This window comes from Trifolium pratense, linkage group LG6 (genome assembly GCF_020283565.1).
Source record: "Trifolium pratense cultivar HEN17-A07 linkage group LG6, ARS_RC_1.1, whole genome shotgun sequence".
NCBI lineage: Eukaryota > Viridiplantae > Streptophyta > Magnoliopsida > Fabales > Fabaceae > Trifolium > Trifolium pratense.
Window position 1 is genome coordinate 25,114,595 of NC_060064.1, and position 21,211 is coordinate 25,135,805.

Below are 21,211 nucleotides of genomic sequence, written 5' to 3' on the forward strand. Positions count from 1 at the left end.
ATCAAATGGCGTTGTATGGTTTATCTTCTTAATTGATCATCAATTCCGATTGCAAGTTTTAATTAACTGCATGGAAGCTATGCTCGAATTAGATTCGGTTGTTCGTGCAAACTATGTCGATGAAATCAAACTAGATGAATGCGATCTTGCTACAGTTATGGTTTTCATCTAGACTATAGGTTGAACAACTTAATCTCAACCTTAATGGATCTCACTTTCTCGAAATTGTTTCTTTGTGTATTCACACGGAGAAAGAGAATATAAAATCACAGAGAGAGAATAATAAGAAATTAATCAGTCATGCATCAATCGATCTTGGAAAAGCTATAACAAAACATCTGAATCGATGTGCTACTAGTACTAGGCTTCAAAACATCCGAGATTATCATAAAAAATGCAAATGGTAATGATAATCATAATTACAACAACTTGTTTAGATTTAACATAAAATTTAACAACGAATACTAAAAAATTCCACAGCTGAATATTACACAAACAACAAAACCAATGGAACTATATAAAATCTGTCTTTTTTTTTTTGTCAAATAGCTGAGTGGCTAGAAATTCTACTAGAATAAGTAGGATGACCGAAGTTTGAACCTCAACCCCCTGCATATATAATACAATGTCCTGTCAATTGAGTTAATCTCACGGTCGGTCAATTTAATTGTTAACATTTTGATACTTTGATTAATATTTGTACTAACAATGACGATGACAACATATATAGTGGGAAAGGGCCATGGTGGTCACATTAAAAACCACATTATCTACTACCTTGATTGAGGAGTAGCTAGATGTCTCTCGAGATGAGGTTATGAATGAAAGGGAGCAGTATCAAAATTAAAGATTTTGTACCACTTGCCTTAGTTAGTTAGTTATTCAGCCTAACCCCGCCGTATCAAATCAAATATCACTAAAATGGGGCAGCAAAGTACCAAAAAAGGGACAACAAAGAAGAAAACAACCATTCTGAATAATTAATAAATTGCACGATCTTATAAGATTCATTACTATTCACTATATTGTATTTTGTTGCCAAACTTGTTTCAAAATAACATAACTTGGGTTGGTGTATTGGTATTGGCTTGGAACCTGGGAGTGTGCTCCTCTTGAGGTGTATCCACCTATTCAAATGATATTTAAAAGTTAGGGAATTTGAAATTCCTTCCTTCCACATGTTTCAATTTTTTTTTATTTGACCCCTATAAATTTTCAAAAATTCCTTTGATCCCTATAATTTGGTCTTTTAAATTTTAAAAAATTGCAAATTGGTCCCTATTTTCAAAATTTTAAAAAGTAACCCAAAAAATGTTAACAATGAAATTCTAAGACTATATAAAAAAATAAATTATTTAAAAATGAAGATAATTCTAATGAATGATTTGATTTGCTTATAAAATTCTAAATTTTGTAATTAAAAAAAGTGAAAAGAAGATTGTTTATTGTCATAGACAAAAAATTGTTAGTACTAGGAATAAATAAAAGTGTTTTCTCGTCTGTTTTTTTCCCACGTAAATTATGACTCTTTCTTGTCTACATGACGACTGATTCAATGACTTCATGACGCAGTCATGTTTTTCTATTCCATTGTTCATTTTATGAAACAAAGAAAAGTACAAGAAAAAAAAATCACACGGAAAAAGAAAAAAACATGTCACTTTCATATTTTACCCCACACACACACTACTCTTAGATTATTGTTGTCACTCCTTTCCATTGATAGCTTCCTTCACCTCTCATTTATTTTCCTTTTTTATTTGGATTCACACGTTTCCTCCAACCTTTTTATTCTGGTTTCATTAATAAATTTTAAAGGGTTTGGTTTCTTTTATCTTTTTAATACTAAAAATCTTAGCTTTTTTTCAAATTGGTAGGATCTTGGATTTGTGAAGGAGAAAAAACCCATTTTTTATTTACCCTTTATTGTGTATATGGTGTTTTCCAAGTTTTTAACTTGGTTCATTTACTTCATTGTTTTTCAAGTTGGTTAGTTTTTGGTTGATATGTGTGATGAATTTGTGAAACAAATGTGGTTGGAAGATTTGATGGTAGCATAGGAGAGTGGAGTCATGATTTGCAATTGTTTTGGTGTTTTGAATTGGTGTAAAGGGAAGGGTGAACCTATTGAGGGCACACATGAACAAGGTAAAGAAAATGAATATGGATTTAAAATTTTCATTATTGATCAATTTGTTTGCATCGATATGTAATTGTCATGATTTATTGTTTTGTTTGTGTCCTTTCATCTATCTTTTTCTATCATGTTCTTTTAGGTAGTTTTCATGTTTAAATTCTAGTTAAATGTTTTAACAAAGTTGAAATTGAGTATCTATTTGTAGCAATAGAGAGTTGGTTGCTTTATGATGAAGAAATTGTTTTTACTGGAAATTGTGTTCTGTACTTCTGTTTTTGAGTTTTACGATATGCTATGACTTCATTTCCTAGTACAATTATAGGTACAATTCTTCTTTTTTTTTATTCTCTCTCTCTCTCTCTCTCTCTCTCTCTCTCTCTCTCTCTCAATCTCTCTCCCTCTAAGCAAGACATTCAGCTTAAGTGGTTAGTGAATTCCTCCTAGAACAAACCGTTCGGGAGAATCCAAATTTGATTCTTGATGGGAACAATTCTTGGTCAGACTTTCCAAACTCCGTGACCGAACTCTGGATACCGGACCCCTTCTCCCGAGAGCGAGAGGGTTAATACCAAAAAATATATCTCTCTCCCATAGTCAAAAGTCAAACCATGGCCAAGTGTACTACATAAATTCCAAGTTTACAATGCAAGTGTACTTCCAAGTTCAACTATTTTCTAGAAATTTTGTTTGTTCTGTTCTTATGCTTTATGTTTATGTTATGGCTTCATTTACTAGTACAAATTATAGGTACAATTCTTCTTTTTTGACTCTCTCTCTCTCTCTCATTGTCAAAAGTCAAACCATGACCAAGTGTACTAGATAAATTCCAAGTTTACAATGCCAAGATCTTTCTGTTGCTGAGAATAATTAAATGCAGATCAAAAGTTACAACTTGAACTTAGTACTCCCAAGTTCAACTATTTGTTGTACAAAAGTAATAAATTTTTTGTACTATCAAACATTATCCATATTATATTTAAACCATTTATTGGTTATGTAATGTTATATACTTGTATTTTTGTGAATTTCTTCCATATAGTGGAAATTAGTGCATTATCATCCTAAAACTACATTCTTGAACCTTTTCAAATGTTTACTGTTTGATAAGTTCTGTTTTGTGTCTGTGATTGACAGTGAAGGAAACTAAAAGCTTTAGCTATAGCTCATTGAGATCAGCTACAGGAGATTTTCATCCTTCATGCAAAATTGGTGGAGGAGGCTATGGAGTTGTCTACAAGGTGAGGATCATGATTCATAACCAATGGTTTTTTTCCTTTTTGTTTTTGGCCCTTTTGCTTAAACAACTTAATTAAGGGCTTATAGTATATGTGCTTATTATATAAGTGCTTATGTATAAGCTATTTCTATATCAAAAGATAAAATAAAGTCAAAATATTTTCATATAAACTATAAGCTGTTTTCACAAGTTATTCCAAACAGTCTCACAAGTGTTTGTTAGTTTTTGGTTTACAATGAGCTGAGAATCGAACCCAGGACCTATAGCGTACTACCCAAACCCTTTACCACTAGATCAAACCTAGTGGTTTCACAAGTGTTTGTTAGTAGATAAACTCATAAGTTAACACAGGTTCGTCTTTGTCTTATGCAGGGTGTTTTAAGGGATGGTACTCAAGTTGCTATCAAGTCTCTTTCTGTTGAGTCTAAACAAGGAACTCATGAATTTATGACCGAAATTGATACGATAGCAAATATACAACATCCAAATCTTGTTAAACTGATTGGCTTCTGTGTTGAGGGTAATCATCGAATATTGGTGTACGAGTTTCTCGAGAACAATAGCCTCGCAAGTTCTTTGCTAGGTAATGTGTACTTTTTTTTCCATTTTTAAAAATGGTTATTATCCTCATAGTTAAGCTTTCCTCTTTTTTTTAACAGGTTCAAAGAGTAAATGTGTTCGTCTGGATTGGCCAAAGAGGGCTGCTATTTGCTGCGGTACAGCATCGGGTCTAAGCTTTCTTCACGAAGAGGCTCAGCCAAACATTGTTCATAGAGATATCAAAGCAAGCAATATATTGTTAGATGAGAATTTCAATCCAAAAATTGGTGATTTTGGTCTTGCAAAACTTTTTCCTGACAATGTCACACATGTTAGCACTCGAGTTGCAGGAACAATGTAAGCATAGATGCATAGTTTTACATGAATATATACCAATACCATATTGTGTAACCTGCAATTAAGCACACCAACACAAGACACAATCATGTAACTGACACACGTGCCAATGTTGTACCAGTGTTTAAGAACATAGAAGTGATTAAATGTAGCCACACGTGCCAATGTTGTGCCGGTGTTAGATACTGACACGTGACAGACACCTGACACGTCTTTAATCTGAAGTGTCAGTGCTACATAAGTGATTGGTACCAAATTTTTGCCTTTGGATTACCACTTGTAAGTTAGTTGAATTCTTGGTTACTTGTTTGATCTGAGCAGGGGATATCTTGCGCCAGAATATGCGCTTCTAAGACAGCTTACAAAGAAGGCAGATGTATACAGTTTTGGGATTCTGATGCTTGAAATAATCAGTGGTAAAAGTAGTAGCAAAGCTGCATTTGGGGACAATATTTTGGTACTGGTCGAATGGGTAAATTTCTCGATCCTTATGTATGAATAATGTTGATTTATTGCATGCTGGGATCTCACCTTAGTAGCCCTTCAAAACCGATTCTGATATGTGTGCAGGCATGGAAGCTAAAAGAAGAAAACCGGCTTCTAGAACTCGTTGATTCAGAAATAACCGACTATGACGAGAACGAGGTGTATCGGTTCCTTGTAGTTGCTCTATTTTGCACCCAATCAACAGCTCAACATAGACCAACCATGAAACAAGTACTACAAATGCTTTCAAAACAAGTTCATCTTAATGAGAAGGCATTAACTGAGCCTGGAATATACAGATGGAATTCATCTGTAAAGTCGAGCGGTTCTTTTAACAAAACACCATTGCGGTCATCTCAAGTGATCAAGCACAAAAATTATGAAAATCAACATCAAACCTCTACGCAATTTAGCGGTACAGATATTGTGACAGAGGTTTTTCCTAGATGATGGTTCATATGTCTAGTATAAGTTATGTATTTATTGTTTTAGTTGTTAGGATCCATGTTTTTCCAAAGGGGATCATGGGAAGAAAAGGCTTATATATTTTGCACTTTGCTAATTATTTCTTTCTGGTGTTAAAGGCATGTTGAAGAATCTTGTTTCATAAGTCGTTCGATACTACATTTGTTCGATACTATACATTAAATAAATGATCATATATTTACTTTTCTTATTGCTTAATGGTTCTAGTGAAATGTTTTCTAGACACGGGACTAGACACAAACACCATATATTTATACGGTTTCCGAGTTTTATATTTTCTTTCTCCTCGAGTGTTTGTTCTCACAGTCACACCCTGGAACCGATGTCCACACCCGATTCTATACAGTTCTAGATAGTACATTGTCAGAAATTGTGCGTCCAAATAACAATTGTTTGCTTATAACAAACACTATTATTAAACCATTCTACCAAGTGTATCTACTTGTTATCATATAATTTTTCAACGTTCATTCATTCACACCAATACTTTCATATACATTTGTTGGCCATTACCATTAATTTTAACTATCTAGTAAATTATCCGAGTTTCATATTCATTTTGTAAACATCTTATCAGATTGTCATCGTTCAATTCACTATTTTGGGCTTAGCATTTGGGACAAGGAAGGCCATAAACTTCTATTTCCAGAAGGCCACATGTTTTGCCATTAAAGTTTCAAACGATTTTTAATTTTAAGTATCGATATATTAGACTTTCGATCATAGTAGTTACTCGACAGTCCAGATTAATTTCTCATTCCAGCCATCAATTAGAGATCAGACAGTCCAGATTAATTTCTCACCGAATCAACTTAAAAGGATCTTGACCGTTGATCTCAAATCGGACGCCTAAGATCAATAGTGTGACACAGTTACTGCGTCAAATCCAAATCCTAATTTACTCTAAAGAAAACCATGGAAATTTAAAGATGTAGAAAGTACACATTCGAATTAAGTTATTATTTAAACACCTCAGAAACACCGAGAAAAATATCCGATAATAATAATGATTAACTCAAGGAAAATGTTTAACTTAAAGAACAAACATCGGTATACAAAATAAGAATTCAGATTCTCAGTAGTCAGCCGGTTTCGCATCCACGCAGTCAGCTACATCAGTGCCATTTTAAAATGTAAAAGGGACATTTAAGCTTGCTCTATCATCCATAATTTTCTTCTTCCTATCAGAAAGATAATCTATAGTTTCTTTCCCAGCCATAAACTTACCTCTCAATTCTACTAATCTCTGTGTTAACAATTCATATTCCTCCTCCATGTCAGCAATATGTTTGGAATAAGAAGCTTCAAGTTCAGTCATTTTTTGGAACTCTTCGTCGAGTGGAATTTGACGACTGAGACGAAGTTCTAATTCATCAAGCCATTCACCTTTGAAGCCATATAACCTGATAACATTAAGTTGTGCAGAAACCGATGATTTTAATGTTGTTAACAACTCTAAGGTAGACTGAGATTGGAGAAATTTGAAGAAACTAGTGAAATATTCATAAGCTGTTCTTCTCATGACAGAGGAGTGTGTCTGTTCTGAAAGAAGGAAGCTAGGGTGGCGAGTGGCGAATTCTGTGAGGAGTTTTGCATCGTCGGGAGCAAAATCGAGGATAGGTTGATGATGATCGGAGGGTAAAACATATGGAGGACAGGGAGGATCTGTGAAGCAAACAAACATGTCATTTGTAAATTAAGGAAGATAGACCAACCATACATATATGACAAACAAAAACCAGGATTGTGGTGAATGCAACGGATTCCACGCAGTAACTTTTGACACAGTTTTCGTGCAGTTTTACATCAGGACCGTCGATCTAAAATGTGCAATCGGGATAGTTTTAAGTGATTTAATAACAGAATTAATCTGCACCTTCCGATCTATAATTAATGGCTCCCAGTTAAAACAGTGTGACAATCAAATTGGAGGAAATCTTAATCCGTTTGGTGAATGGTGATAGACTATTAGCAATTAACAATATGGTACTAAATTTGTGAGGTGGTGTCATTGTAAATTGATTAACGAAAAATAGATTCCATGATCAAACTAATTAACAATAGATACATTTGAAGATCTAATCTACTTGACTAACAAAAGAAACATTTAAAAATATCTTTATAATTTTGATTCATTCAAGATCGTAATGACAAGTCTAACACATTCAAGCATCTAGGTGATTAGGATCTCAATTAAAAAGTAGGTCCAAAGATTAGGGTATCCAAACACATTTATACATCCAATAACTCGGGAATTTGAGCAATATGAAAATGCAAACAACTTCTACATCCGCCCTCATGCCTAGTTTGGATCCTAGATCCAATTGAAGGACTTCACCACTGAGGATTACAATGTGGGAGTTGAACTCAAGACCCACGCTAGGTGTTGAAGTTGTTTGGAGTCACACATTGCGCTCCTAATCTATTGGATGGAAACAATTTGAGGTCCAAAGCAAACTACCTTGAGGTAATTTTTCAATTCGTCCTCTTTTATGCTGAAACCTATGGATGTTTGTGCTGCGGTTTGAATCGATTGCGAGGCAAAAAATTACTTTTTCCAAAAAAAATTACAAGTAGTTCGGTTTGATTTTGAATTTGTCACTAAAAATCCGATCCAACTCAATGTGATTTAATTTGGATTGGTTTTTTGAATGCCCAAATTATAATTGAGTACAAAAATATATAACTTGCAATATACTAAAATTCAACAATTAAAAATGACAATGACGAATTTAGTTTCAAAGATGAGAGCTAGTAAAATAATATACTTAAATTTAACTCCTTTAAAAAAATAGATTAAATTTAACTATTAAGTTTATTTTTAAAATTAAAAACCAAAAAATAAGAACTTGATGCAATATATCTCATACTAATAAAAAAAAATTAGGATTTATGTATGCAGTTTGATTTTGTTTGGCTTCGAAAAAAAAAACAAAACTTAAAATTTAATTTGAGCCGTTTTAACAAATGCACATTGGACCACATCTAATAAAATTCAATTTTGTGTGCTTTCTAGATTTTTTTAAGATCAATTTACAGTTTTATTATATAGATAGATCCATTTAGATGTAAATACTCCTACTCAAATCTATCAAAATGCTTGTATCCATAAAAAAAAAAAAAAAAACTATCAAAATGCACTATTGAAAGTGTGTTTCTGTTTAAAGTAAAAATTTGGTAATTTTTAAAAAAATATCAAATTTTAGATATTTTCTAAATAATAATTTTTTTATTACTCTAAAGTAATTTAATTATTTAAAAATTAAAAGTGGTGGCTTCTACAGCCACGGACCACCCGTTTCAGCCGGATCTCCGCCGTGGACCTGCGCTAGATCTCCACATTAGACCTCTATTTTCAGAGTAATCTGGTTTCTTATACAATTTGAAAACATTTTGTAGAGGAAATTATGACTTTGAAAAAAACATGTGTATTTATTTTCCAAAGAAAGCATAGGAGTATATTATACGTACCAATAATAGTTTCTGAGTCTTGAGAATCTTCTTGACTCTGAAATTCATTGTTGCTTCTTCTTTTTCTTCTTTTGGTTTTTCTATTGTCATGATGATTCTGGCCTCTGTTTGGATGTTCTTCCCGATCCCTACCATTGGTGAACAGACTCCTCATTGTATTGTGTATGGTGGAAAGAGTAAGAAATTTGCTGCTATTTATTTATTTTGCTGACTTTTTTGGGGTGGAGTCAATAATTTATGTATTTACTTCTTTACACACTACAGCCTTTTACATCTTATATACTATAGTAGTGTTTACCTCTTTAAACAAAGAAAGAAAAGAAAGATAGAAACTTGGTGTGAAAGGAACATTCATTTTTTTTTCATAATTAATAAATAATTAATATTAGTTTCGGTTCAAAATATAAGACGCTTTGATAAAAAAGGTTAAAACTATCAATTGGTTTAGTGGTGATTGGGTCTGAATTTAGTAGGGAGTATCACAGTTCGATCACCTGCAACTGCGATTGGAACTATAAATAACTTTATAATCATAAATTAAGGGTTTTTTTTTAGAATCATAAATTAAGTTTATTATAAATTGTTCTGGACAAGACTAGAATTAGTCCAACACCATACCCTCTGGTCCATAATGGCTTGTCCTACCACATCAATGTCAGCAGAACATGGTGGAACCTCTTTACCAAGATAAGAGCAAATCACTGCCCTTCTCACCATCTAAGGGGAATATCTTAGCAGTCCATCTTATGGGGTCAATCCAATAAGGCTCAATAAGAGGACCTTTGGCCCAAAGCTGGGGGCTATATAAGCTTTCCTATTCAGGAGAGTAAGGTAACACTATTCATTCACTCATTTACTTTCTCTCTATAAGTATCTTAGTGTTCTTTCTGACTTTGGCATCGGAGTACCTACAAGTACAATCCCCCTCCGTGGATCAGCTGCTCGACCCGCCGTCAACCACCTGCTCAACGGACTGTCAGTTGGCCATCTACCTGTTCTGATCAACAGTTAAGATCATAAATATAACTAACATTTTTTTTGACAGGCTTAAAAGAAATTTTAGCTCCCCTATTTTAACAAATTCATAATTTTGGTGTCCTCTATTTCTAATTTTGGGATTTTAATAATTTAGTCCTCCAATTTTTCAAAATTGAGACATTTAGTCCCACATATTACAATAACAAGAATGGAGTAAAAATTCTATAGCAATGGTCAATCAATACTAAGCAAGTCAATCAATAATGATTCTAACAACCTAAATGCTAGCAAAAACCAAGCAAGCAAAAAACAAAGAGCTACGTCCATAAGAGAGAGTAACTCTCTGATTTATTATTCTAACAACGTTTACAAGAGATTAAATGAGTTACTAGAAATGAGTAACTCTCTGATTGATAACTTGATCCAAAGACAATCTGAAACCCACGCTCTTTGCATACTTTTTAAAAAACCTAAGTTTAATATATATAATTGTTCGTTGAAATTAGAACAACCCTAGAGGATACAAACTCAATTTTTTTTTTAACTTAACGATTTTGGTACACTTATAAAAACGCCATCACTTTTCCTTTAGAAAAAAGAAAAATGAGAATAACCATATTAACTTATACTTGAAATTTTAATATTTTTTATAAAGTAGTTAAAAATAGACCACTTATAATATTGATCATATTAAAATTTTCCGCAAGACAAATGTTAACTATCATATGATCAATAGTAATGTTTTTCATATATATGGATAGGCCGGTACCAATTTCTTTTGTCAAGAAAAAAAAAAGGACAGGTACAAATTTTATTGGCTAAATGGAAATGGATTGGTGGATAGACTATTGGGTAAATATTCACCTTTGGTCTACTCTGTAGTACACAATTAAGATCAGATCGAAGATCAATTAATGATACGAGTAACTTCTTTACCAAAACCGCTGACACAACATTAATTAGATATTTAGGCTAAGGTTACGGTGGACCACCTTCACAAGTGGTCCACCGTGAACAAGTGATCTACCGAATATGAATTATACGAAATTCATTGTTGGATTAAAACTTTATATCGTATAGATCATCCATAATTTTTTTAAAATTTTTTGAAAATCATTTGATATGTTATTGAGACCCGTCAAGATTTACGTTATTTAATAAACTGTTACAGAGAGAGATTAATTATCATTTTAGTGAAGATCTGTCCAAATCAATTATTGTATGGAACTACTACTGGTATTTTTGTCATGTCTCTCACCCTGTAGCTCATTTTTCAATAGTATTTACATGTCCGGAAAGCTAACGAAATTACCCTTGTTGTCATTTAAATTTCGTCAAATTTGGAGTTACGATGTGTTTGGTAGACGATGTTGAATTTGAAGGTCATAAGTAGATTTCTGCAAAATTAGTAATTTGACAGGCCTTCACTAAAACGGTAATTAATCTCTCTTTGTAACTCCAAATTTAGTGGGGTTTGATTCTGTGGAAAGCCAACTCGATTATGGTCATTTCGGTATCCGTTTGGTGAATTATTGATCCAAATTGAGTTGTGTGAGAAGCTTTGAAGTTGTAACTCGAAAGCAGATTTTGTGCAGAATTTTGGGGGACATACCTTCACTAAAACGGTAATTAATCTCTTTTTGTAACTCCAAATTTAGTGGGGTTTGAATCTGTGGAACGATAACTCGATTACGGTCAGTTCGATATCCGTTTGGTGAATTATTGATCCAAATTGAGTTGTGTGCGAAGCTTTGAAGTTGTGACTCAAAAACAAAATTTTAGAGGGGCAAAATTCAAAAAATTATAAAACAGGGGGGGTAAAAGTCCGATTTAATCAAAATAGGGGCGCAAAACTACATTTAAGCCAATATATTATTTATTGAATGAAATTAAAAAACAAATTTTTTTTATATATGAGAGTGAAAGAAGTTGTGCTCATACTATTTTAATAGAAGAACTACAAATATCTTACCGGTTACCACCAGTTCACATGTGTACTGTACAGTATAATAAATCCTCCAATTTTATAGTATTATTTCTATAGATTAATTGCTATCTTGATCATAGCAGACTGATTCTACACGTTGTATGAAGAGAGACTGTATTTTCTATAATTGTCCAAGTCAATGACTAAATTTGTCATGAAATCTTCAATTATTAAAAAGCAAAAACAACAAACTAATGTAATCGTGGGTGGGTTGTTTGGTATGGTAATATTCATAAGTAATTTTATCCCAACCGTTGAATTTTAGGTATTTAGGCGAAAGAATATGAGAAAATAATAAGCAACATAAAATATTATTGACAATGATCTAATTACATTATTTATATTATTTATATAATAAAATAGTATGACTATCTTGGTATTTATAACCAAGTGAATATATTTAAATCTAAACTAAATCTCTTAATTATAGGGTTAAGAATAAACAAACCTAACTATAGAGATATTTTCTCAACAAATAATAATATAATATTTTCTATTCTAACACCAACAACAAATCCGATTATAAAGAGAAAAAAATTAATAAAATGCGCAAATGAATATAAGAAATCAGTAATGGTGTCCAACTAACCATGTCAACGACTTTGAGAGGAGTGACGACTACTGGTGTATAGAGTGACGATAATTTTTGTTTTTGAAGAAGCTAAATTAGCTCACCTAAATTGATAATAGAGAGAATCGAACCTGAAACTTTAAGAGGATCCTACTCCCAAGTTTCAAACCAATACTATCAGACCAACCCAAGTGGTTTTGAGTGACGATAAATTGTTAGTATGTTAATTTTTTTAACATATTGTTAGGACTTAAACTTTGAAAATCCAACTCATTTTAACCTTAACTCATCTAGTTCAACCAATTGAGTTATTCATCTCATCCTCATTACTAGTGTATATGACTATATGTAATTTGTTGAGTATGTCTTGAAATCAGAAGTCAGAAAATCTTTGAGTGTAGCTACTTCCATCTGCGCGAGGCACAACCTGATTCATTTCTTCCACAAACTCCTGTTTCTATCACCTGCTCTCTCCCCAGAGTAGGCCATTGTTGTGGGCTTGGTTGTCCAGAGCCAAGGCCGGCTGCCCTGATAGTCTTATACATGCACAAATTTGTTTTTACTATTTAATCAATAAATTTTATTATTTGATTAAGTAAAATATGATATGATTTACTGATCTAGCAGTAATAAACATATTTGTACAACAAAACCTATATTTATTAAATTTACATGCACAAATATGTATTAGGTTGTATGCATTTGGATGGGATTAGTTTGTTAGTGAATGAACAAATCATTTAAGGTGAACATTGTAATATTCTAAATTTTGTATAATAAGGAAGAAATTCAGTTCGAGTAGAATTTACACAGAATGAAAATCACTTATTAAGTTACATTTCAAATTGTTTAAACAAGTGAACAATGGATTTTCATTCCAAACAAGCTAAAGCACAGAAAGCATACAAGAAATTAAAGATAAATCCCATAAAATAGAACTGAATTATTTGTTTAAATAATAGGCTAAGATTGTATAAACAGTCTGAACCAAACTAAGTACAGCCACCAATGCAGCAACAAAGTTATAGTTTTGTTTCAAAAAATTTACTAGCCATTCTAGACGAAACTTGAAAAGATGCCACAAAATTTTCAAGATCCTCAACACGAAAAACGCCTTCGAATAATTGTTCAATTCATCAACCATTTTAACATAACTAGAATCAACAATTGCGCGATCAACTCCAAATGACATTGTATGAAAATACTCTTCCAACTCCTCATCGTTCATCTTCAAATGATCAACGATAATATTCTTCTCTTTCAGAAGCTTCACATCGTCCGCACAACAAATCAAACCATCGAAAATCAAACTAGACAAAGTAAATTTCCCGCTTGGACTAGACGTACTCACCAGATTCTCATCACCACTCTCGTACCCAGAAGCCATAGAAGAAGAACTCTTCCAATTCTTTTTATGATGTTCCCAAGCAATTACATTGCGCCACTTTGCTTTCGTTGTTTTTGTAATATGTAGCTCTGCAATTTCGAGTTTCCCCTTCTCAAACTTAAATTCAAAATTAAAACCCCTCGTTTCTTCATCGGCTGTCTCATCCACTTGTTTATCCATTTCATCAGTCACAACAAGCATATTGCCAAGCTTTATAAATCCGCCACCAAAAAAATTCCTCATCCAACCAAAGCAAGAAATTCCCCTATGTTTATTATCTTCAATAACTTTGATACTTACCCCTGCAGCGACGAGCCTTGAAGTACATCGCGTCAATTTCAGCTTCAACTTCCGATTCTTCTCAGTAATGCCTACTACATGATTATCTGGACTCTCAACATTTTCAGTCTCAACTTTTTTCCTACTATTAACATAAAAATGAACAAGATCAAGAACATGAGGAGCTTCTGGATTCGAAACCTGAGAGTAGGAAAAGACAGACAAGACAAGATTATTGATTACGGTCGCCCTCTCTTCCCTACTTGTTGGATCAAATACATTCGGGAAAAGAATTTTAGACAATTCATGAAGTACTAAAATAGGTATTTGATTTTCCAGCAACATTAGATCAGACAAAACATCTTCATCTTTTAGTACTTCCGGTGCAGGACCGGGCGGATTCAAACGACTTGGTAGGTGAGAATCCATTCCTTTCGCAATCATAAGCTCTAACAAAAAACAACCATCAACCAACATAATTTTCGCGAGTTCGGTGTTTTCAAGTTTGATATTGGAAACATAACTAGCTCGAACTTGTTTATCTATTTTCCATATTGCTTTGCTGCATTTCTGTAAGTATGTCTTGGGTTCGCCTGCCTTTCCGGCGCGGTGTAAGAGAGATAACATTGAACGTAATTTGACTTCTTCCATGAGAAGTAAATCTTCTCTGCTACCTTTGAATCTTGGTCCAATTGATACCACTCTTGGCATGTAAGCATCTTCGTTTGATGAGTTTTTGAGTTCTTCTGGAACTATAGAAATGCTACATGATTGAATGTAATCGTGGTCTACAGATTTTAGCAATGTCTGTATAGAATTTAACCAATCATTCATCATCTGGGTTTCATTTTCTACTGTTTGAGTACTGGCCATGGCTTGCAATTGGGCTTTTGCTTTGAAAGGAGAAGGGGATGGATTTAATAAACATTTAATGGCACTAGTCAATGGCACCACCGATGAATCACCGAAGTACAAATACTCCTCAGATTAGCCGTGTCGGACACATGTTTGTTGGTGTTGGACACAAACAAGACACCGACACTTATGATTACATTTAATTATGTCATTCTTTTAAATTATTATTAGTGTTGACGTGTTGATGTCCGTGTCATGTGTGGTGTTCGTGCTTCACAACCACCAATAACTCTGCATAGAGCAGATTAATTTAATTACGGTAAAATTTGTTATAAACACAATACTATCTCTACTGCTAAATATTACATTCGTCCCAAAATCTAAGATCCCTTTTAGAAAATTACGAAGATTAAAAAAGTTAATGGTAATATTAAATATGTTGTCAATTGGTTGCTTATAATAAAGACCGAAAAAAGATATCTTATAGATCAATAAACTCGCATAAGGCGTTAAGTTAATGAGTATCAATAAAATATCAAGTAATTTTATATTTTAATAAAATTTTATATAAATTATCGATATGAAATAAACTATCAATTCAACAGTTAATAGATTGTATAAACTGTTCCGTGAACTTAGTTTAATTGGCAGAACATTACATTATATATGCACGGTGTTGAGATTCGAATCTCGGTCATCTTATTTATCCATCTTAAGAGTGAAATTTCTAATGATTAAGCTACTTAAAAAAATTGTATAAACTTTTGTATAAGCTTTCATATTATTATATTATAAATGGAAGACTATACACATCAGGCAAGATCTCACCCATTTGTAGTTTTCACATTATATTATATTATATTATAAATGGAAGACTTTATACATATCAGACAAGATCCCACCCATTCCACATTGGTTAGTTAGTGTATGAATGCATAAACATGGGTACACATACAATGGCGTGATACACAATAAATGGCTTGCACAGTAAGGAAGAGTCAATGTAGATGGCAGCTTAATAGGAGATTGTGTAATATATATAAGGTTTTATAGGTTTGATACAGATTGTAAATCAAAAAGAAAAATGTAGATGACATGTTGTTCCTAATATAAAAAATAAATAAATAAACCATTACATACGAGAAAAAAACTATTATATATAAGACAAATTGTCGTTGATAATTTTTTTAAAATAACTTTTAAAAAACTCTCATATATTAAATTATATTCTAAAATAATAGGATTTTTAAAGAAATAAAAATTAATTTTTTTATTACATATATAATGGAAATCTAAAACTGGAATGAAAAGACAAAAACTGTCAAATGCCTCAGTCGCGACCGTAGCTCTCTGACTAGCCTACCACGGCCCTGGTGTGCTCCACATGGTCGTGGGCAGGTTCACTCTTTATATTTTCTTGACTTTTCAAATTCCTTCAACATTCAGTGACAGTTTTCTTGACTTTTGGTGACGACCAACACTTGATTACATTGATTTTACACATTTACATCATTAACTCATTAAGCGTGTGGAAAGAAACTTATAAAAAAGCACGGTAAAAATGAATATTTTGTTTATTTTAATTTTATGATTTTGACATTGTTTGGGCAGAACACGTTTTAATGTGTTGTGGTTGTGGCTAGGGGTGTACGTGGGCCGGATTGGGTTGGGTTTGGTCAAAACCAAAATCCGAACCACGTAGGGTACTCCGGATTGAGTTTAGTAAAATAACCGCTCGTTATAACATTGGGTGGGTTGGGTAAACCCACTAATTTGCGGGTTGGATAGTGGGTTACACAATTTATTTTTCTATTTTTTATATTAAATATTTAATTGTTAAATCATCATATTTTTTCATAAAAATAACTCAACCATTCTATTTTCTTTAAAGATAGTGTAACGTTTTTTCACTATAAAAAATAATCACCCATTTTTTATGTAAACCCATTAATTTACAGGTTGGATAGTGTGTTATCCAAATGATTTCTTTTACTTTTTTTAATATCAAATGACTAAACGATGAATTATCATATTTGTTTATGAAAATTATTCAATTTTTTTTATTTTTTTTAAAAATAGTGCGATTAATTATCATATTTGTTTATAAAAATTATTCAATCTTTTTTATTTTCATAAAAAATGGGTCCGGTTTTATCCGAAATCCGATATTTTTTATGCGTTTTTCGTTTTTGAAATCCATATTCACCCACTTGCACGACCCAACTCACTTTTTTGGGTTGGATTGGATGGTTTTGACCGGGTCGACTGAATTTGCCCAATCCATGTACACCCCTAATTGTGGCTTTGGAAATTCATGACTTATTATCCGTGGTTAGATTGAGAGAAATGCCAAATGGATAATTAATTGTTGGAGTAGCTCTCATTTTAATTCTTACTCCCTCTTTTTTAAATTACTTGACGTTTTAGAGAAAAAAATAAGAAATTAAGAAAGTGTATTTTTGCACCTTATTTTCCTATTATACCCTTATTTTAATTCACCAATATATGTTTTTTGCACACACTTTCTCTTTCCAATAAATTTAATACGTTATGTACCAAAAAAAATTAATATGTTATGTACAAAAAAAAACTTTAGTTTTCCAAATATATATTAAATCATTTTCAGTTTCAACAACTACTTCTAAATATTTGGAATTTACATGAGGGTATAATAGACAAAATATAAGCTTAAATTATCAAAACGATAAGTAATTTGAAAAAAAAAATTCTAAAACGTCAAGTAATTTGAAACGGAAGGAGTATTATTATCGGTGGTTGGTTTGAGACAAATGTCAAATGCCAAATGAATTGTTTGAGACTATAGCCCTTCTTTAGGTTGTTTGACCATAATTGCAAGATCAATTTTATATCTTTTCTATATATAAAATTAAATATAAAAGATTTTTTAGAGAGGATCGAACTTGAGACCTTAAGAAGGAGCACACTCTCAGGACGAAAGCCAATATCATCGGACCAAACCAAGTGGGTTAAAAGGTAATAGAATTTATTAATACAATGATCTCCACATATAGATAGTGTAGTGGTGGAGAAGCATCTCATTTGAACCATTAGAAGCAAGATACTTCCTAACAAACATTTTGAAACCTCAAAAACAAAGGATTGAAATAAAACAACAACGTGCTTGTTTAGCATGACAATTACAAGTCCAAAATTCTATAAGTCTTAGATTCATGGTGTGCTCCTAAATCAGAAAGCAATTTATGTCCAAGTTTGCAAAGAAGTTCTCCTTGAGATAACAACATAGCTGCGGTGTGTGCATGGTTTGTCATTTTGTTGTCAGTTGGAACACTTGTGAGTTTCAGATTATACTCTCCATTTTCCACCAACAGAGTTACACTAATATCGCTCTTTAATGGATACTCCAATTCCCCTGTAATGTTTATTTCATTAAATGTTTATGGTTAGAAAATCCATATATATGCATGCATGTGATAATTTTGGGATGACAATGGGTGCCATGGACACGGGTTTGATACTGCCCAAACCCACACTCATATATTCGGGTGTCACCCAAATCCAAACTCAAATGTTGTTCGGGTGGAAAATGAAACTCGCACCCACACTCGCTGGGTTCGGGTTTTTCACCCAAATCCGAAACCCGTAACAAGAACACGCATAATTGATTATCTGCTCAAACCCGACCCGAACTATATTTGATAAAATGCAAAATGTAGCATAATACATAGGGGTAAATCGGTAATTTAATATATAAACGGGTGGGTGAATGAGTTTCAGATGTGGGTTTGATACTACCTGATAAGTGCTAAATATTGGTTAAAATACATGTTTAAAAAGCACTTATTGAATGAATTGTGATAACAAATCCTTGGAATATAAATCACTTTTGATGTAAATATAGTATGTACTAAGAAATTGTGCAAGAATTATCAAATCCAACCATTTTGTTAGGTTCATGCTGATACTAAGAAAAGAAACAAAATTCTGAAGCATTCGCTGCAGCGAGCATGCAGCGAACAAAGGCCGGGAGTTCAGGGTACTTGGCGAACACCCAGCGAACCTGCAGCGAACAAACTCGCTACAGCGAGCATGCAGCGAACAAAGGCAGTGAGTCCAGGGTACTTGGCGAAGCACCAGCGAGCATGCAGCGAATAAGCTCGCTGCAGCGAACACTTAGCGAGCAAAGGATGAGTCACAGCTAAATACACGTGTCAGCAAACCTCTTCAACTAAGCAACTTCTTCGCGTAGCGAACACGGATTCGCGTAGCGAATAGGCCTATTTCAGAAGTCTATAAATAGCATTTCAGATCATTTTGTAAAATATCAAGTTAGTTAATATCAGGTAGAAAAACACTATTTTCATAGATATATCCTGTTAGTGAGGTTTTGAAGGTGGATTCCACACAACTTGAGAAATCAAGCCCAATGGTTTTTCAATCCTTCTCATCTTCACTCTTTTGTAAGTTTATCATGGCTATTCATAGCTAAATCTCTTTTGTTGGGATTGGATGTAATTGAATTATGATCATGAATCTAGTTTAACTTTGCTATATGTGTTTTATTTATCAATCAATATTAGTGATGTCCTTGTTTTCATGCTTTTATTAAAAGATTTAAATGATATAGACATATGTTATTTGAATCAAAGGTAGGATAATCACTTGTTAAAATTCAAAGTTTAGACATAGATCTTGAGCTTTAATAGTCACTTAAAGTATTAGAGCTTAATGCTATTTTATCGATTAATGATTCGAGACATCGGAAAGTTAATAGATACAATAAATTTCAAGACATATTCCGGACACGGATATGATCAACGAGTAATACGTGACGATATTGATTTGTAAATGAAATATATATATCAATAGTTAACTGATACATGTGAATGATTTGATGGAATCCAATTCCAACAAGTTTTTATCTCAAAAGTTTATCACGCACTTTTATCGCAATTTTGTGTTACGAAACCAAATCGAAACAAACCCATACTTAGAATCATGGAATTTGTGTATTTACAATTGATATCACACTAGTCCCTGTGGATACGATATAACGAAAATACTTGCTTTTGTATTTCATCACTACCCAAACCCACACCCATATATTCGGGTGCCACCCGAACCCAAACCAGTCAACTCGGGTTTCGCCCGTTGACTTGGGTTTGAGTTCGGATGTGTCTATCGGGTTTGGGTTTTCCTGCCATCCCTCATGTCCGAGAAACCTTACTTTTTAAATTCATTGAAAATCTAATGTATTTAGTTCATATTATAGATTATGTATATTACATTCTCAATGAATCTAAAGAAGTAAAATTTATCTTATATTAAGAATCGGATAGACTATTCAAAAGATCCATAATATTAATTTCAACATTGAAAATTTGAAACATTATATCACAACACTTTGCAAATCTAAATAAGATCTATAACTATGGTAAACAAAATTAAATAAGATCTATAACATATACAAACAAATATACAAAGAGTGTACCATAGATTAATATATTTATAATGATATATCTATGTAAATGGTGGTTGCTTCAATGATAAATAAAGAAGAAAAATAAAACGAAATCGACTTGTTTACAAACTTATTTTGTGATAGAGACGAAATTGACTTCTTTAATTATAGTTGGGACCGAAATAATTTGGAAAAAAAAAAATGAAAATATCACACTTTTATTTTTAAGGACTAAAGACTAAAAACTCTTTTCTTTTCTTTTTTCAATAAGGCTAAAATCTCATTTAACCCTCTTCAAAATTAATAAAAAAGTCAAACCAGCAATCAACAACCTTCATTTTAATTAATCTTCATATTTACATCACCTCCAACCCAGCAAAATAAAAGCCAAAACACCCCTAAAATTTAGATGAAGATTGATGTTTTCTTTTTTGACTGAATTTTTTTTTTTTTTAAGAAATAAAGAGAAACATATCTCAATATCGATATAAGGGTATGTATAAGTATTATAAAAGATTATATTGAAACTCACTTGATGTTGATCTAAGTTTTGTTGTAACATTGGAGTTTGAGGTTCCTCCTTCACTGTGCGGAGATATGGAGAAAAGAGGAGTGCGTGTTGGTTGTTGTTTTTTGTGTTGTACTCCTAGTCGTACCTCATTGTTTGGTTGGTGATCATCTTCCGAATCATAAGGGCGTTCCCGCTTCTTATTATGGAGGGAAGACATACTCTATCCCTTTCCCTTGGTTTGATGTTCAATAACCAAGATTATTTGCTTCTATTTATAATATTTTGAAGCCTAGTTTCCTGATGGAGGTTAGTTGTCGTCGGCTTTCACACGGTTATTACATTGTGTTAAATCGTGTCAATTAATTATAGATCAGATAGTTTATATTAATGCAATTATAAAGTCACTTAAAACGATATCAGTCGCATAGTTTAAATCGAACGATCAGATATTAAGCTGCATAAAAATTACGTGTAATTTTACTGTACAAA

General features: G+C 32.7%; 4 protein-coding genes across 5 annotated transcripts; 1 reads left to right on the plus strand and 3 right to left on the minus strand.

Moving 5' to 3' along the window:
* The first annotated feature begins 1,739 nt into the window (after positions 1–1,739).
* On the plus strand, positions 1,740–5,433 carry LOC123893084 (cold-responsive protein kinase 1-like). Of its 2 annotated transcripts, none has more exons than XM_045943001.1 (6): positions 1,740–2,148; positions 3,272–3,375; positions 3,747–3,957; positions 4,034–4,271; positions 4,593–4,743; positions 4,842–5,433. In XM_045943001.1, exons 1-6 carry the CDS (start codon positions 2,073–2,075, stop codon positions 5,205–5,207), a joined length of 1,146 nt encoding a protein of 381 aa, XP_045798957.1. In that variant the 5' UTR covers positions 1,740–2,072; the 3' UTR covers positions 5,208–5,433. The 2 variants fall into 2 exon arrangements, with proteins under 2 accessions (XP_045798957.1, XP_045798958.1); XM_045943002.1 differs by lacking the exon at positions 1,740–2,148 and adding an exon at positions 3,051–3,071.
* Positions 5,434–6,236: 803 nt separating this feature from the next.
* LOC123889940 lies at positions 6,237–8,947 on the minus strand. The gene is made up of 2 exons (XM_045939467.1): positions 8,715–8,947; positions 6,237–6,908 (listed from the first exon to the last, which is right to left on the minus strand). The coding sequence occupies exons 1-2, from the start codon at positions 8,866–8,868 to the stop codon at positions 6,370–6,372; spliced, it is 693 nt and encodes a 230-aa protein (XP_045795423.1). The 5' UTR covers positions 8,869–8,947; the 3' UTR covers positions 6,237–6,369.
* A 4,246-nt stretch (positions 8,948–13,193) lies between these two features.
* Positions 13,194–14,789, minus strand: LOC123891975 (putative UPF0481 protein At3g02645). The gene has a single exon (XM_045941833.1). It carries the CDS (start codon positions 14,787–14,789, stop codon positions 13,194–13,196), a length of 1,596 nt encoding a protein of 531 aa, XP_045797789.1.
* A 2,965-nt stretch (positions 14,790–17,754) lies between these two features.
* Positions 17,755–20,949, minus strand: LOC123889996. Its single transcript, XM_045939533.1, has 2 exons — positions 20,744–20,949; positions 17,755–18,162 (listed from the first exon to the last, which is right to left on the minus strand). The coding sequence occupies exons 1-2, from the start codon at positions 20,937–20,939 to the stop codon at positions 17,930–17,932; spliced, it is 429 nt and encodes a 142-aa protein (XP_045795489.1). The 5' UTR covers positions 20,940–20,949; the 3' UTR covers positions 17,755–17,929.
* Positions 20,950–21,211: the final 262 nt, after the last annotated feature.

What these genes read in the sequence shown, in the direction of transcription:
- LOC123893084 (XM_045943001.1), top strand. Translation starts at nt 2,073, where the DNA reads ATGATTTGCAATTGTTTTGGTGTTTTGAATTGGTGTAAAGGGAAGGGT. An exon ending in GCTATGGAGTTGTCTACAAG is followed by an intron (nt 3,376 to 3,746) that starts GTGAGGATCATG and finishes TGTCTTATGCAG; the next exon opens with GGTGTTTTAAGGGATGGTAC. An exon ending in CCTCGCAAGTTCTTTGCTAG is followed by an intron (nt 3,958 to 4,033) that starts GTAATGTGTACT and finishes TTTTTTTAACAG; the next exon opens with GTTCAAAGAGTAAATGTGTT.
- LOC123889940 (XM_045939467.1), bottom strand. Translation starts at nt 8,868, where the DNA reads ATGAGGAGTCTGTTCACCAATGGTAGGGATCGGGAAGAACATCCAAAC. An exon ending in AGACTCAGAAACTATTATTG is followed by an intron (nt 6,909 to 8,714) that starts GTACGTATAATA and finishes TTTGCTTCACAG; the next exon opens with ATCCTCCCTGTCCTCCATAT.
- LOC123891975 (XM_045941833.1), bottom strand. Translation starts at nt 14,789, where the DNA reads ATGGCCAGTACTCAAACAGTAGAAAATGAAACCCAGATGATGAATGAT.
- LOC123889996 (XM_045939533.1), bottom strand. Translation starts at nt 20,939, where the DNA reads ATGTCTTCCCTCCATAATAAGAAGCGGGAACGCCCTTATGATTCGGAA. An exon ending in AAAACTTAGATCAACATCAA is followed by an intron (nt 18,163 to 20,743) that starts GTGAGTTTCAAT and finishes TAAACATTACAG; the next exon opens with GGGAATTGGAGTATCCATTA.